Consider the following 16,751-nt stretch of genomic DNA (forward strand, 5'->3'; position numbering starts at 1 on the left):
ATTCCCCGAAATAGGACAATCAGGAACAATGAACTTTGCATTCAAACTTGGCAAGGTCTGCTTCCCCTTGCGCTGTAGCGGTTCGAAGATCTGCTTGTGAAACGCAGTAATTTCTCCAGTGTTTCGAAATCTTTTCCAAGTTTCTACCCCAAGATAGCTACTTGAAGAAGAAAAATCATCATTCCCGACTACAAAGATTGGAAAAACGTGTGATGGCCCGTCAAACACAAAGTAAGCTGTATGTCTGCATTTAATGTAGGTTACGCCGAAGATCTTCGTAGGTTTCCAAAAGGGCGTACTGGCGCGCGATTATGGTCTTTTGGCGTAAAGCGGCGTAAGACAGAGTTAGTAGTGCCTTACAGGAATTGTCGTGTCGTCTGCATCCACTTGTAATTTTAGAAAAGATGACTTTGTATATACTTAATTTTATGCTCATTATTTCATATTTGTAAGCGTTAATTTAGTTCAAACATTTTGTCTGTATATACCCTTAGTTTTTAGCTTCTTTAGTTTACTTGTAATTAGTTAATTGCAAACGACCCCACAAGCTCATGTAGCTTTAATACTCATCGTTTTAAAATAAAGGCTATCTAAATTGTCTTCGCAGTCGGAAAACTTCAACCGCGTCGTTCAAATGAACCGGATGTTGGCGTCGCGTAATATTTCCCTGGCCTAGGTGCTCGGGCGGCCGCTTGATGAAGAACCGAAACTCTCAGCGTTCCTTCTGAATGGGAAAACCCCAAAGCAGGAGTGATATGACGCGATTCAAAATAAGAATATCTCGCGTAGAACTCGGAAAACTCAGTGTTCAAGTTGAATAAAGCTTCATCAGGGTTTTCGTGTTTCAGTTCGATATCATCGATCAAGCAGAGTATCACATCTTGTGCCGTGTTTTATGCTGGATAGTTTCACGGTGGAATAATTTTTTTTTTCTTAGTTTTTTGATCGGTTCATACAGTAACTTGAAATCTCCTGGCAATTGCATAACCTTTGCAAATCGCATGATCAAGAATGTGCTGCTCTGGCCCCCTTTGAGATTTTCTCGGAAACCCTCTCCCGAGTTTATAAATAATTAATAATAAAAAAAGCGTAGAGCAAAATGAGGGTGTGCGCAAAAGAGTGAGGCCGATGTAATATGTATGGATTAATTACCTTCTCGACAGCGCCCGAAAAGGTGAAAATTTGTTGAAAGTGAAGTACATATAATATCATACTGAACTATGGATGAAAGTAAACAGGGTCCGAAATTAACTTTTTAAGGCAGGCGCCAATTGGCGACTGAAACTTTTTTTTTCAGTCGCCATATGGAAAAATGTGGTCGCCAAAAAGCAGAAAAAAAGTGTCAATAAAATTTTTCCTTCGCAGCGAAACACAAACCAAAATTTTTGGTTGCCAGATGGAAAATTCTGGTCGCCAATTTTTCTTTTAAGAATCAGAACGAAGAGAACGCGTTTGCGTTTGGGGCCGCAATGGCGATTTATACACCTACCACTGAAAAACCACGACGAACGAATCGAATGCCGGCTATATACGCAGTTTCATAAGACTGCTAAATGTTTCAAGTCAACTTTATACCTTCTCTTCTCTCTACCTTTTGGACAAGAAATGTACCCAATTGAAAAACTGCCGGTTGGTTCTTTGCTCTATGTTCAAAACCGTAAACGATCTTTCCTTTCGCGTTCTGTCAAGATCGCCATGTTGTTCGCACCAGGCCACAACCGTGCGCATTTCTCGTCCAAAAAACATGGCGGCGAAGCTTCGCACTGCTCGAGCTGTGATAGATTTATAATAAAAGGAAAATCGGTTTTATACTTCAAAAGCAGTGGAAAGGTAAAAAGTAAGTGAGCAATTGGCGGGCGACTTTGAATTTTATTTTTATCGATTTGGCTGAAAATCAAAGTTATTGTTTGTATAATGATCGTGGCATGAAATAGTTAATCGCCCGCTGGCGACTAGTTGTGAAATTCTGGTCGCCAGTGCAAAATTTTTAGTCGCATTGGCGTCCAGGAAAGCGCAATTTCGGACCCTGGTAAACCGTCGTATTAACGCAAAAAGATAGCCTAAAAATATTCATGATTAAACGGTATTTAAACCCATTCGATCAGTTCAAGTATAAGACAGTGATTTTTGACCATTTATTTGATTTAGCCCCCCCCCCCCCACCCCTCGGCCACACCCCACCGATGAATTCAGTAGTCAATTAATGCGTTTATATTTGTACTTTGTTTGCAAATCAGATGGCGTGATGATATTTAAAGACGGTACACCAAGTGATGGCGAGCTACTTGGCCTAGCTCAAGAAACGATATCAATCTGGATCAAACTCGGGTTGGCTTTGGGTTTGAACAATTCACAACTGGATGAAATCAATGAGGACCGATCTCAAGGGATTGACAAATCACGTACGATGCTCAGGAAATGGAAGGAATCGTTTGGTTCTGAGGCGAATTACGAAAGATTAGCTGAAGGGCTTGATCACAAAGCAGTCAAACGGCGTGACTTGATAGATCTGTACTGCCGTGATAAAGGTGAACATAAACATATTTAGTCTGTTCCAATTTCCAGTAAGGAGAAATACATGCAGTCGATCTTCAGATATGATGCAACCACGCGCTTTATACCACAATGCAACACACACCAACCTCGTTCCCAGCTCCTCTTTCGAGGGAGGAGTCGAAGAGAGAGGACCCTAGGAACGAGGCTATACAAAAAGAAACAAAATGTTGTTTTTTGTTTTTATTTGTTTGTTTTTTAACTATTTTGAATGAACAGGTGCACCCAACGGCTTCTTTCAGTGGATATCTGTTTGGAAGGCTTTAAGCTTAATCGTCTCAGAATTTCGGCTTTAGTTATAACGAAAATGTCAAGTTTTCTTTGACAAAATGACAGCTCAATGATTTCGCAACACCGGATCGGAAAGGTTACTCCTTTCGCTTTTTGAGCGGCAAATATGTCGTTTAAAATGCGATATTTAAAACGTCAACTAGCACTTCCGTAAAGCCAACAACAGCTCGTAAATTCGGGAAATAATATTCCTTTCCCTAAAACTTTCTGCAACTTAAATTTGCAGCTTAAAGGGGAAGTATCATGCAAATTTGCTGTCATTTCAAAACCCAAAACTGTTTGTCTGTCAGCAGAAACAACGAAATAATTTTCAAGTTTGTTAAAAATTATCACCCCAGTGCAATAAAACTGTCGATTAGTGCCTCTGGCCAGAGACAGAGTAGGTTGGTATGGATTGAAACTTGAAAAATGGGAGGCTAATGTTTTTCATGTTTTCGCATTTTTGTTTCCAAAATGCGCTAGAACAGATCACGAGTTGTTCCTTTCAAGAATTGACTTGATTTCTTCCCTCTCGTCATTCTAGAATTATTTGGCAGCTGATTGAAGGTCTTATTTCATCATTTTTAACAAAAGATATCAGGAAACCCATCGATACTTCCCCTTTAAGTATCGAAACAGATCAAACAGTTAGCTTACACAAATAAGCCTCGCGCTTTAACAGGCCATACTGACCGATCTGGGGACAGAGGAGGCATCATTTTAAGTATTTTGCTTAAATGTTCTCGTTGGGTGCTTCTGAATTAATAAAATATCTTTTTTATTTCTTAGACGCTGAGTTGGCTCAAAGAATAACTAACCTATCAGTTTTGGACCAAGACGTTGTCGAAAATGGTGCTTTAGAAGGTAACTATATGTAACCCTCTTAGACAAGTCCACTTTTCGATCGATATCTTAAAACTTAAAGCAACCAGAACTTGCAATTGAAACAAAACACTCGACAATAACTTCTCAGTTTCCGATTTGATCGTTGTCGATAAGATTATTTGATCTTTACAAGGAGACTTAACTTTTTTGTTTTTCGTTCTCAGATGAATTTCCAGTAAAAGTTCTTCCATCTGTCGAGATTCTCCCTGGTAAGCCATTTCACGTGACCCAAAGACGAGGGGCAGACATGCAAAAGATTCAGGAGGCATTTGCCCAGTTGCGGCAGAATTCGTCAAATTCACTGGTAACAGGAGTTTTTGTGAAAGGTCCCCCAGGATGTGGAAAGACACAATTGGCAAGACAGTTCGGTGAAGAGTACATGAAGGAAAGGGCAGGCTGCAGGATTGTAGCAACGCTTCATGCTCAAACACCTGAGTCACTTTTAGAGTCATACAAAGAACTACACGAGAAACTGGAAATTCGGAAAGAGTTTGAAGAGAGAGGAAACCTACGTGAACGTATCAAGGCTTACTCAGATGATATTAAAAAACATCTCAAGGAAAGCTCCTCTGTCTGGCTGTTAATCGTTGATAATCTAACAGTGGACGACCCTCTTAGAGAATTCTGGCCAACGCCCGAAGAGAACAGCCCGTGGGGGGAGGGGTTGGTGCTGGTTACAACGCAGGATAGCGAGCTCGCGCCCAGATCTCACGCGAATGCCAAGGTTTTAGGCCTGGACTCCGGAATGGAGGAGAGCGATGCAATGAATTTGCTTAGCGCTGTATCGGGCATGGATACCGATGAAGACGCCAAAAAGGTCGCTCAAACATTGGGTTATTACCCGCTCTCACTAGCTTGTGCAGCAGTTTATGTCAGGCAAATGCGGGAAGACCGGCCGTTTTCCAAGTTCTCATGGAAGAACTACTTGTCCAATCTCCAAGAATACTTTGCGTATCTTGACCATTCCGATTTCACGCATCATAACCCATGTTATCCACAATCGATGCTCCCAGCAGCCGAGTTCGCTGCACGAAGGATGGCGGAAAACAACGAAGTGCTCCGAGCTGCCTTCGTGTTTCTGTCGTACTGCGCTCTTCAGACTGTGCCATTGGACACCGTGGCTGAGTACGTCTTGCGTCAAATTGAAGCTTCAGGTGATGGCAAGCGTAGAGTACCAGATGACATCAAGCTTAAAATAGCAAGGTGCTCTCTGTTGATATACCCCGAAACAGGAGAGAGAGGGGTGGAGGTTGTAACACTCCATCAAGTCATGCGATTGGCTTTTTCACAGATCAGACAAAGACCAGACAAGAAAGCTGCAACGCAGGATGAAATAGCCAAGAACAAAGCGTTGTCTGTGGAAAAACAAGAGCGGAATGGGGTGCTCCAAACCCTAAATGAAGCATACAAGGCTAAAAAAGATGCGCTTACAAGCGACGCTATAGCCATGAGGATTATTTTGAGCCCGCATTTAAAGGAATTCGTTGAAGGGCCAGAGAGCCAATGGGTTGAGAACGAATTGCTCGTACAAACATTGGTCTACCTCGCGGATAGCCTGGTCCATATTGGCGGGGCCACGGACGATCATCGCGTGGCGTTACTTGAGCGCGCTTTCAAGATAAACAAACAACTTTGTCGCGCTGATATCAGCACCTGTGAACTTCTTTGCGATTTAGGGTACACTTATCGCGAGGCTGGCAAGTTTGATAAAGCAATTCCAGTTCTGGAAGAGGCAAATCGACTCTGCCAGGCACACATGGAACCTGAGTGGATGAAGAGGAGGTCGCATCTTTTGAATTTTCTCGGGTTTACATTCCGTGAAAGCTTCCAACTAGACCTTGCCAAAGAGTACATGAATCTAAGTGTTGATGTTACCAAGAAAGCTTATGGCGAGAACCATGTACAGGTTGTGGAGAGACTGTGCAATCTTGGGGTGATCTTGCACGACCGCTGGGAAAATGATGAGGCGATCGAAGTGCTGGATGAAGCGAAGAAGATTGTTGAAACATGCGATACATCCGAGCTGTTTATTCGCGGGCAGGTGTTAAACTACACAGCTAAAGTGCATCTCCGCTGGTACCTGGGATTACGCTACACGCACCCACGTGCGTGGAGCACGCGCAAGCATCTTGAAGAATCAGACGTCCTGCACGCGCAGGCGTACAAGAATTACATGGATCACCTTGGAGATCAATCCAAATTTACCAGCGGTGTTATGATGACCTACGGAGCTGCTAAACTACACTTGGGAGATACCGATCAGGCGTACGACATGTGCCGAAAAGCTTTTCAAGTGTACCGAAGCTCAGGCCATATTGCGTGGCCACGCGCGGGCATGTGGCTGGCGGACGTTTTCCTCGCGCGCAAGGAGTATGTTCGCGCCAAAAAGTTGCTGAAAGAGATCGTAATATTTCACGAGGATTTGAACCAAGTTGTGAGCCCTGGAGGATATCATCCCAAGGCGCTCTTGGCTGAAGCTTGCGCTCATCTGGGGGATGTTCAAACTGCAGAGGAGATCTTGGTCCAGTGCCTTGAAGAGTGGCAAACGAGGGTATGCACCCTGAACACTACTGGCTTGCTCGTGCGCGCGCGTTCCTCGAAGGACTAAGACCGCGCGAGAAAGACGACGAAAATGTTGGAGGAGTGCCCGAGTTATAATTCTCGGGAGAACTTCAGTCAGCGAAATAGGGACGCAAATATTAAATCCAGTCGATGAAGCTGACTTCCGGCTGCCTTGCAGCTAGGGCTTTCGCTGCCGTAAAAGCTAGAACTTCCTCATAAGAACGCGTTTGAAACATTTTATTTAAACAATCGTATTTATATATTATGTACTACTACAAAAAAGTAATTGTACGAAACTGGGCAATATTTTATTCTACAAGGATTAATGGCTAAGGCAAAGTAATTGTCTTCAGTGTAGTTAGACATATAGGACACTTCATTCTCGACTTAAAATTACTTGATATCTGATGCGAATTCTACAGATGACATTTGGTATTTAACATGGAACGATCGCCATTTATTTATGTAATGAAATCTAGATGACATACATTAGCTTAATCGGGCTTTGAACAACTGGGCCCAGAGCTATAGTAAACAAGTCCGTGTATGTTAATAAAAATGTACATGCATGAAACAGGCTAGAAATTAGTGCTTAGCTATAGATTCTTTTTTTTATTAGATAAGTTAGTAGACAGTGGAAATCCACCCTTACTTCCGAAAATAAAGAGTCAATAGGTGAAATGTTGCCAGCCGTTAAGTCTTTCTTCCGTACCCATGTAAAAATACACCCTAGCAAAAAAAAGATTGCGACTGACACATTTACCCATAATTCTTAGCGTACGATATCCCTAAAAACACTCATAAAAACGCACAGAAAAATTCTAAAAACTTCAAACCTAGCATGCAATGTTGTTAGTACTTTACAGGGACGAATTTCTCAAAAAATATGACTTTCTATGTGCACATTAGCTATGTAAGGTTCTCAAGGTATTGTCGTAAAATGTACAGCCGCCATATGGTTCAAGTATTGTCCAAAAGGGGAATGGTTTAACAAACGGAAACAAAAGAAGAACATGATAAGATGTATCTTGCCTAGAAAAGAGAACTTATCTTTCGTCTAACTGTTTAACTGACTACGCCCATATTCTCTTGTTCGTTTTGATCAACAGAACAAATCTCTCTTCCTTCCCACATCGGCGTGACCAAAATTTCAGCTTCGTCTTCTTCGTTCTCGCCCAAAATTTCATTCTCTTTCCACACGTATCGTCCGAGCTGCTCACATCCTGAGTCGAACACATACTTGCCAGGCCCTCGTGGCTTGCTCTCTTCAAAGTCACCAATGTATCGGTGATTCGAATGAACGAGTTGCCCTCTTTCTTGCATGTTGCCATGGAACCACGTACCATCGTATCGTGATCCTGTTTCCTTATAAGTATAAACCCCCTGACCGTGACGCACACCACGAGACCACTCCCCTTCGTAGGTGTCCCCGTTAGGGTAGGTGTAAGTACCCCAGCCCTCCCGCAAGTCGTTGATCCAGGAGCCTTCGTATTTGGAGCCGCCAGGATACAAGAAAATGCCTTCGCCGTTTTTCTTGCCATCCATGTAGTGTCCCATGTAGCGCGCTCCAATTTTGAACCTGCAAAACAGATTTCATCCTCAACTATACTTCGAAACATGCTAAAAGAGTAAATCATTGATTAAAGACTGCAAAGTTAAAACTGCAAAGCGTAAGTACTTTTGGCGGCGCGTGAGTTGGCCCAGCACAGAAACCCGCGTCCGCCTTAAGGCCTGGGACAAGTCAGATGAATCTTATAACTATGAGGAAATTGGGGGAGGGATTCACGTTATACGCAAAAGGCCTGCAAGCGAGTATCTCTATTTTCACGCTTCGCGCTTCTCCATTAGACATCCCCAATTTTTTTCCGATTCTCGACTAAGCGCACACGTGCAGGCGCAATTAAAGCTGATAGTTCACGTTATCTCAAGAGAAACGTATGAAAAAGTTTTTTTTAAATTAAAAGTCCTCGACGTCTACAGAAAATTAGTATAAATCTACTAGTGTTCTATCACGAATGCCGTTCTCTGATTGGCTACGCTTCTCGCTATCTATTCTGTGATAGATAGTGAGTAGCGGTTTTAAAAATGGCGGCCGCTTCCTGGCGTTTTCGAAGTGCCTGCGATGAGGATATAGATAATTTACTTGTTTAGTTTTAAACGACTAGTAGATTTATACAAAAACAATTAGATCATGAGCTCGAGATTTCTATGCATGATAGCTGATTCAGGCTGCGCCCTCATCAGCTATCACGCGATAGAAATCTCCAGCTCATAATCTAATTGTTAATTAGAAATTAAAGATTTCTGGAAGAAAAAGGAAACGAAGTAGTAAAAATCGCTGAGCCGGCAAGGTAAAAACCGAAGACTACCATTTGAAGAAACCTGGAAACATAGGCACGCGATGTGTGCAGGTGCAATGACGTTTCTTTCTTAACTATGTTATTGAAAAAACAAACGATACTAAGTAACACACTGATCGATCTTTTTCAAACAGTATCGAGTAGTATCGATGATATTAGGCATATCAGGGTATCGATGTTCACCCAACCTTATTTCTACGGTCAGTTCTAATCCAAAAGGTTCCCGGATGGAACGCATGCAAGGTCTAAACATCCACAAGACAAGTCCTGTAAAGCACTGAAATTCTTACAGTCACCGCTTATAAAATATATGAAGTTAGACACTCTGTTCATTGCGTGAATTCTAATCTTCTGGCCCCTGTTGTTCAAAAAGCGGATAATTTTATCCACTGGATAATTCGCTATCCGACAGATTGAAATGTGTGCAAGATTTTCCAGATTATATAGCCGTATAATTTGTGGATAGAGTAGAAGCATATGTCAAATCTAAGTATGGGATTATGTGGAAAGCTTGCCAAAAGTGTTAGTTGGAGTACATTTGCTCCTCTGGTTAGTGACTTATCCAATGGATAAAATTATCCGGTATTTGAACAACTGGGGCCTGGACATTATTTGTGTTCTGGCTTCTCAGTTTAAAGATTCTGGATAAGCCCCCGATATGCAGCAGTTCAAATGGAAGTTACTATGCGGCGTTATGCTGTGATGTGGCTGGTCCACGTAAATTTTCGATTCGGTTTTCTACCTCAATAAAGCCTCAAGAAAATGAATGATTCCCAAATACATTTATGTCTGGCGTATGTTCCATTCCTTATGAAATTAAAGCTTAATTAGAACTGCTGAAAACCCAAATCATTTTAAATCTAAACTGAAAACTCATTTGTTTCGTATTGCGTATTTTAACCTACTGTGGACTTTGAAATTGCACTTTTTTAATCGTTATTATTTTCTGATTATACCTTTGTAACTATTGTCGTGACAAGATTTATCAATATCCAAAAAAGTTTTTTTTTTTTAGTTTTTAATCACTTTATAGTTTATATTTCTTGTTAAATGCTTTAGAGCCTTAGCACAAAGCGCTCATAAATTAGTAGCATTAGTATGTCCAGGAATAAACGTAATTACAAACTTCACGATTTTTCGTAGAACTCGTTGTAGTCTTCGCAGACCTTCTTTTCCCTACAATTTTCGCAGTTTTTGTAGAATTCTTTTTTTTTTTTGTTTTCTAGAAATTTGCGTTGGCGAGTCAATACTTGCAAAATTTTAGAGGCCTTTAATTTTTCCCAATAAGGGCCCTAGGTATTTCAGCTGCAGTAATACAGAACATAGGTAAGAATCATCGTCAAATTGGTGGTAAAAAGTTGATCGTTTGCGATATGCTCAGGAACATTTTTTTAGTTGCTTTGATATCAGATTCTAAAACTTGTTGTTTAGTGCAATGAAGAACGATTTCGTAATTAACAATTATTCCATGAGCGCGCGTTGGATATGAGATGATAGGTAGCCAAACGAGACGCGTAGCATCGAGTTGGATGTTGGATGGCCTGGAGTTGGCTATAATCATCTCATATCCAACAAGCGCGGGAAATATCTTTGTAAGAGGTGCATATCTTTTTTGGTGAAATTTACGCGCAACATTTGAGGCATTTCTGAGTATTTTATTTGCCAATATCTCTTTATTTGAGGCAAACCCGCAATCCCGCACTGTAGAATAAAGAATGTAAAATGTTTACTGTTTGAATAGACCTCTCAACGACGATGCGTGACATTGTATAAAATGACGTCATCGTTCTCATTTCCTACTGCGCGAGATCACGACATTAATCAATGTGAATCAAGTCTTTGTGTGCTCATTACAAATAAACGCGGTTTAAAACTACTACAAAATAATCTGGGACAGAAACTCGTGGCATGGGCTCCTGGACTCCAATTCTTTACTAAAACGAATGTTTATAGCGAGTAGCACCTATATAGCGAGGGAATAAACATTGTCCTTTCCTCAAGTATGCTGAATCACGCTTCAACTGACCATAAAACCAATCTGGGAGAATTGATTTTATACAGGCTCTGTTTACCTTTTGATCGTTGAACACTGCCATCACTGGCATAAACAAGTGTACAGTAAATCGCTCGAAATGACAGCCAGGCCCTACTGAATGCATATGAATCGCTAAACATTAGAATTCAAGAATACTGCACTACTCTCGATTCAAGTGAATAATTAACTTGATTTATGATTTAGCGCCCTAACTGATCAGTTGATTAGCGCTATGATACGAAAATTACACAACAAAATTATAGCTGAACATAAGGCGTTTGTTGAAGCCAAGATTTAAAGAACTTCTAAGTTTCTCCGAGAAACACAGTCCGGTTCATGTAATATTAAGATCTTTGTTTTGAGTTTGCGGAGGAAACCCTAAGTGTGATCATTTATATGGAATCTATTGAGTTTGTACTCCTGCTGTTTGTATTTTTTAATTTTCTCAATGCAACGGTGTGAATTTGTCACTGTAATGAAGTAGATGACTAAGCAAATGTTCCATTTACCTGTAGACCCCTTCACCATGCCGCTTTCCGTTCTCATAGTACCCTTCATAAGTGTCGCCGCTCGGTAGCTTCGCTCTTCCAAATCCATGTCGTTCATCCATCTCGTTCCTATCTCCTTCATATTCACCAAGATATGGCAGACCGTCATCATCTGGGATGGTTTCTTCATCAGAACCCGACATCTTGTTAGGAGACTCTGATCAAATGTTCTTCTACTCTAGATTCTGCTGCTTGTTCGTTTCCAAATGGCGCCGAGTGTTGTTGATCTGAAATCAGTTCGTCTCCAAGAGAACAACCGAGCCTCTCAAAAAATAGCCTTGGGGTGTAAAGTTACAATTTATTATGCGCGGCCGGTCACGCCTTTTCACGCGTGACGGCGCGTGGGCTTGTCAATCGCGTGACAGGGGCAAGTAAAGGGCGAGGCAAGGTCCACGTGACTAAGCGGTGATTCAGTTTGAATGCTTTTATTTCAGCATGTTTTAGAAAATGCAGAAGACTACCTATTTATTAATTGTAGTGAAATGAACCGTATCAGCAGCGAATTAGATTCGCTCCAAACCGTATGATGCATGATACAAAACCAAAAAAAATAAGGTAACTATGTTTGTAAGGACCACTGCGACAAAATTAATAAAAGCACCGGATCCTTTCTCTCTTAGTCCTTTGAGCCCCCAGTGGGGCATAGGGCCGCATCGGATCCTTTACTTAAGGCTTTAATTTAGAAACAAATTCTAGTACAGATAATACAAAAAAGAGGAAAGCTGATTTCACGGTTACGGAAATACGTTGATCCAATTATTTCGAAAGACACGGCGTTTCCGTCTTCAGGGTATACAGTTTCTGTACTCCATCTTGAAGATGAAAGGCCGTACCTTTCGAAGTATTGTAACTATGTATTTCCCAAACCGTGATTTTCTTGTATTATTTGATATACGCACGCACGTCCAGGGGGATGCGAGGGAGGGGGTACCAGGTTCACGTCTTCACGAAGCCCTGCTTAGTTAAGATATACCTTAAATATTGTTTCTTAACAGAAGGCCATCGTTAGTCCAACAATAGACTTTTCAGTTCAAGAAACCGGCACGACTTTAGCGTTCGTTGGGGAGTAAAGATTGCGTGACCAGCCAAAAGAGCGTCTGCATGCGAGGGAGGCTCTAATTACTTCGGATACTCAGAACTTAGGAGGCCTTTCTAAATCTAGCCCCCGATTTATTTTAAAAATAGCAAATTAAAGCTGCAGCGGATACTTCAAAACATGACTGCCAGTTTTCAGGTGTAAGCTTGTCACTAGCTTTAATATTTCCAAAATCGATTAAGAATATATTTTTTTAAAATATTCCTTTTCACCTCAATATCCTCAATGGTCATATCGGCCACCGGGGTTAAAAAAGATATGACGGGAAGTTTCTGTCAGTCAAATTATGCTATTTTTGGCCTCATTCAAAACTGGTACCCTTAAGGGGTGAACATTAGTAGCCTCACCCACAATCAAGATTGTGCTGGCTCTGGGAGTGTTTATCAAATATTTCTAATGATCTTCCTGTCTTCTCTTTCAAGCGTTTACGAGAGAGTCTCCCCTGTCGTACCCCTCCCTCATGCCACTGGGGCTTTGATGTACAGTTACTAGTTGATAGGGATTTTTCTTACTTAAAAACTGGGAGGGGAAGAAAGAGCTCTGACAAAATGTTTAAATGAATTCAGAGAACTGACACAGCACACTGGAAAAAACAAAACAAAAAAAAACCTGTACTAGTTGAAGCCCCAGAGTACGGGTGAGGGGTGGGCCTTCTCCTGGGGAGAAATTGAAATGGAGGGATGCCCTTCTGGGTAGGGGAGGGGTAGTGATTTTAACATTACTAGTTACTTTAGAGGCAGAATTTGACATTCATCAGTTGTCTGGGGGTGGGGAGTTTGACTTTGGCTTCCCAAATGTCAAATTTTGCTGGGTCTGACTCTTGGGGCTGATTATTGAAATGTGCCTAATTTTTGCTGCCAGATCTGATGGAAAGGCTGACTGCTACTGGCAAAAGAGAAATTTTTCAAAGTTTTATATTAATCAACTAGTGCAATTTTTTGGTTTATTGCAGGGCCAGGTTACAAAATAAAGCCCTTAATAAAATTGTAACAAATCAAAAGTAAACTTAAGCATGTAGTGAATGCTTAACAAGCCTACCTAACATATTAGTGTTTATAACAGATTATATGATCTCGGTTAGCCACTCTTTTATGTCAGGTACTTAGCTTATCATGTGCGAATATGAGTGCCAAGCCAGAGGGTTTAACATTGTATTGTTCTTGAAGTGTTTTTGTACGGTCTGGTGATTTTGACTAATTTGGTTTAAAAAAGGACATGCTTTGTCGGCTGGTCTGACATAATTTATCAGATTTAATTTTTGCTGTTATTAAAGGCCTTCCAAGGTGTGAAGACTTTAGGGCTGTGGGGTGATCTTAAGCCTTCAAATCAAAGTGTTTTGTCTGAAATAAGCGGTAAGGTTTCAAGATCTCAGCCACCCAGCCCAACCCCAAAATTCTGTGCAAATGGCTCCCATGATGCGAGAGGTATTTAAACATTTTGCATGCCAGTTGTGTACCTGTGTATGTGAAGAGGGCAGAGGGAGGTGGCTTGAATTACACCTGTTTAAATATTTTTGAGGGATCATATTGTTATACCTGTTCAAGTTTTTCTACCATGGATGATTCCAACGTTTGTCACAGATACAGCAACTCTTAAAAAGTGATTTGTTTAGTCATGCTTTTGCCCTTCAACAATAACCTTATTTTAATTTTTTATTATTATTATTATTATTATTATTATTATTATTATTATTTTTTTTTTTTTTTTGGGGGGGGGGGGGGAGCATTTTGAGGCTTCATTTACGCTGGGATAAACCTCTCTAGGAGCCCTACAATAGTCTCTCCTGGTATGACATTTTATTAAACAAACAAGTGTGAAAGCTTTCAATAGAAATTACCATATGTTTTGATCATCTGTTTTTCATCATCTATTGTTTGAGTCTAGTTTAATATTGGTCTTGGTGGTATTGATATTATACTGTCACGCCTTTTCCAAAAATAGAATCTTACCTTTCATAAAAGCTATGCATACAATGCAAATATTTAATGATGTCAAAGATGTTTCACATTCTTTAAAAGTTTTTCTTAGAAAGCTAGAGACGTTGGGTTTGGCCGACTTCCTGTTAAAAAACCCACGTGGACATAGGAAACTACAATATTTTTCTTTCAGTTTCCTTTATCTATCGCTTTCCTGATTGCATGAAACTGAATTAAACATGGCTGGGAAAACCCCTCGACGAAAATGTGGGAATTAATGAAGGAAATTTTGCTTGGATTTGTCTCAGACTCAAGAACACAACTTTTTTCTGTGTGTAAAGTGTAATATATTATAACCTCTGCAATGTTACTACATTTTTAATTAAATATTATATCACTTTTCACTACCGTGCAAGTTCTACTACTTAACAAGAATATGTCCTGCACATGTTTAACTAAATAAACTATATAAATGACATATATATGAATTGTGTAGAACGAGGCTGTTATTTTATTCAACATTGATAAAAACAAACTGCATGTAGTGGGTAAGAACACCAAAAATGATACGGAGATTTAATATTATTTTCTTGTTAGTATTCCATATAGGGCAATAAAATCTGCATCTTCAATCTTATAACGTGAACGTACAATAAATAAATTGTCATTGATTCTTTCAGGTCGAAATAAACTGCAATGACCTTGAAAATGTCTGTGAAAAATTGATTATTCAAACACAACACTTCTTAAACATTTCTTAATTCGTAATTATCATGTTCCATCCTTATAAGCTTATGTTAAACAACATGTAACGGCTAACTTCTTACTTGAACACAATATTTTGATGTTTTCAAAACGGGCAAAGTACAGAATTCTCTGGAGTTTACTACAGACCGAGATCGAACTCCCAGCATTCGAAATCTAACATTTTCTGACCCTTTCACTTACAGAGGAAAACTTCAAGTCAGCCATATTTTCTATGTACAAACTTTGAAGTCTATGGATGAAATTCTACAACATAACCTTCAAAATGAGCGCTGTTAAACAGCACATTTCATCGGTCCTATTTATTTTTCGATGTTTTGAAACAAAATTGTATTTCAGTTTTTACACTCTCGAAAGCGAACGAGTTTGTTTCTTAGGTTATGTCTGTATCGCCCGCATCGACGCACGTGTTTACAAAATTCCGCTTTCTAGCGATGGCAATTATCTAAATTACCGCCAACAAAGTTTTCTTCACCGTTACAATTCGGAAGCGCGGAATCCACAGACAAACTTTCTGTAACCCAGATTGTGCTCGTTCCCCAGTTAGCTAATTGCCAAACCCGTGGGTTGATTCGACAACATGATTTCGCATCCGCGGTGAACATGTTCCATCACTTGTAGCTTCAAATGGCTAACCTGTTTCTTTAGTTCACTGATTTCAGAATGGAGTTGGCTGTTGATGTCTTTAAGTTCGTCAACCTTCACTTGAAGGTCTGCTTCCTTCTCTAGTTTTCTCTTGCGGCATTTGGATGCAGCGACGCGATTTCTCTGTTTTTTTCGCTCGTTCTTCACCGTCTCTTGCAACTTCAAATCGATGGGTGGAAGAGGTGGTGTTCCGGGAACAACTTGCGATTCATTCTCAAGCTTCACGTTCTCCAGTCGCTGAGGAGGAATTTGCACATTCAACACCTGACCCAAACTTGAACTGGGATCAAAATGAATCGTCGCAGTTCTTTGAAAATCTGGGAAAATTTGACTCGCGCCGGCCGATTGTAGCGAAACCAGCGGAAGTGACTGTGTAGATATCGTCGATGTGCCGGAAGCCAGCAAGGGAGTCGTGCTCGCGATCGTACAAGTCGAAGTGTTCACCCCGTTCGTTGTAACAAGCGGAACGCTAATAGTGCCTTGTAAACTCGAAGCCAGGACACTTTGTGCAGCAGGTATAGCTGTGTTGTGGCTGCCGGGCTCTTGTTGATCATGTAACCGCTGTAGCGCTTCCATAAATCCACGCGCGTACATCTCTTGTTGTTCTGTAACTGAAGACGTTCCCTTGAAAAGCTGAGTCGGTGTTGGCGTCGTCAGAATACCTCCATAACTCATGATTAATTTTTCAAGCTCTGGGGAACCCAAAGTCAATAAATTCACATCTGGAGATGTTAAAACTGTGCTTTCCAGCGAAGTCGGTCGCCGCGGGTTCGTCGATGAAAAATCAAGCTTCAAGTTGCCTTTGTCGTAAGATGTGCTTTGAGCTGTTGATGTCGTAGGCATTTCTTCTTCATACAGTGATGCTTCCATTCACAAAGCAGGTTTCAAATAAAATATCACAAAAATCAGCTGACGCAGTAGTTCAGGATTTGCTCACGGGTTTTTCTAAACGCAACTTTTATTTCCGAAGCAAGCCCATTCATATGAGGCTTGTGTCATTTTCTATTTCCGTAAAACACTATGTCATCGTAATTCTGATTGGGTGAGACTTTGTACTTTGTTCTGTAACGAGTGATGATTGGTTGTAAAGGATTGTTTTATCCCGCACGTGACAAT

At 40.7% G+C, this 16,751-nt stretch overlaps 2 protein-coding genes and 1 pseudogene across 3 annotated transcripts; 1 reads left to right on the forward strand and 2 right to left on the reverse strand.

Moving 5' to 3' along the window:
- The first annotated feature begins 13 nt into the window (after positions 1–13).
- Positions 14–6,955, forward strand: LOC146475303 (uncharacterized; annotated as a pseudogene). The gene is made up of 4 exons (XR_014865859.1): positions 14–231; positions 2,238–2,528; positions 3,613–3,687; positions 3,873–6,955. The product of XR_014865859.1 is annotated as an uncharacterized LOC146475303 (transcript).
- LOC146475304 (radial spoke head 1 homolog) lies at positions 6,491–11,480 on the reverse strand. Its single transcript, XM_085115688.1, has 2 exons — positions 11,175–11,480; positions 6,491–7,849 (listed from the first exon to the last, which is right to left on the reverse strand). The coding sequence occupies exons 1-2, from the start codon at positions 11,354–11,356 to the stop codon at positions 7,336–7,338; spliced, it is 696 nt and encodes a 231-aa protein (XP_084971814.1). The 5' UTR covers positions 11,357–11,480; the 3' UTR covers positions 6,491–7,335.
- A 2,608-nt stretch (positions 11,481–14,088) lies between these two features.
- On the reverse strand, positions 14,089–16,593 carry LOC146475305 (transcription factor Jun-like). Its single transcript, XM_085115689.1, has one exon. It carries the CDS (start codon positions 16,503–16,505, stop codon positions 15,534–15,536), a length of 972 nt encoding a protein of 323 aa, XP_084971815.1. The 5' UTR covers positions 16,506–16,593; the 3' UTR covers positions 14,089–15,533.
- Between the last annotated feature and the right edge of the window lie 158 nt (positions 16,594–16,751).

The sequence above is a fragment of the Pavona decussata genome, unplaced genomic scaffold (assembly GCF_977016875.1).
Source record: "Pavona decussata unplaced genomic scaffold, jaPavDecu1.1 SCAFFOLD_84, whole genome shotgun sequence".
In the NCBI taxonomy this organism is placed as follows: domain Eukaryota; kingdom Metazoa; phylum Cnidaria; class Anthozoa; order Scleractinia; family Agariciidae; genus Pavona; species Pavona decussata.

Excerpts from the sequence above, each read along its gene's own strand:
- LOC146475304 (XM_085115688.1), bottom strand. The coding sequence starts at position 11,356 with ATGTCGGGTTCTGATGAAGAAACCATCCCAGATGATGACGGTCTGCCA. Across the intron at positions 7,850-11,174 it reads CATGGTGAAGGGGTCTACAG|GTTCAAAATTGGAGCGCGCT; the intron begins GTAAATGGAACA and ends TCTGTTTTGCAG.
- LOC146475305 (XM_085115689.1), bottom strand. The coding sequence starts at position 16,505 with ATGGAAGCATCACTGTATGAAGAAGAAATGCCTACGACATCAACAGCT.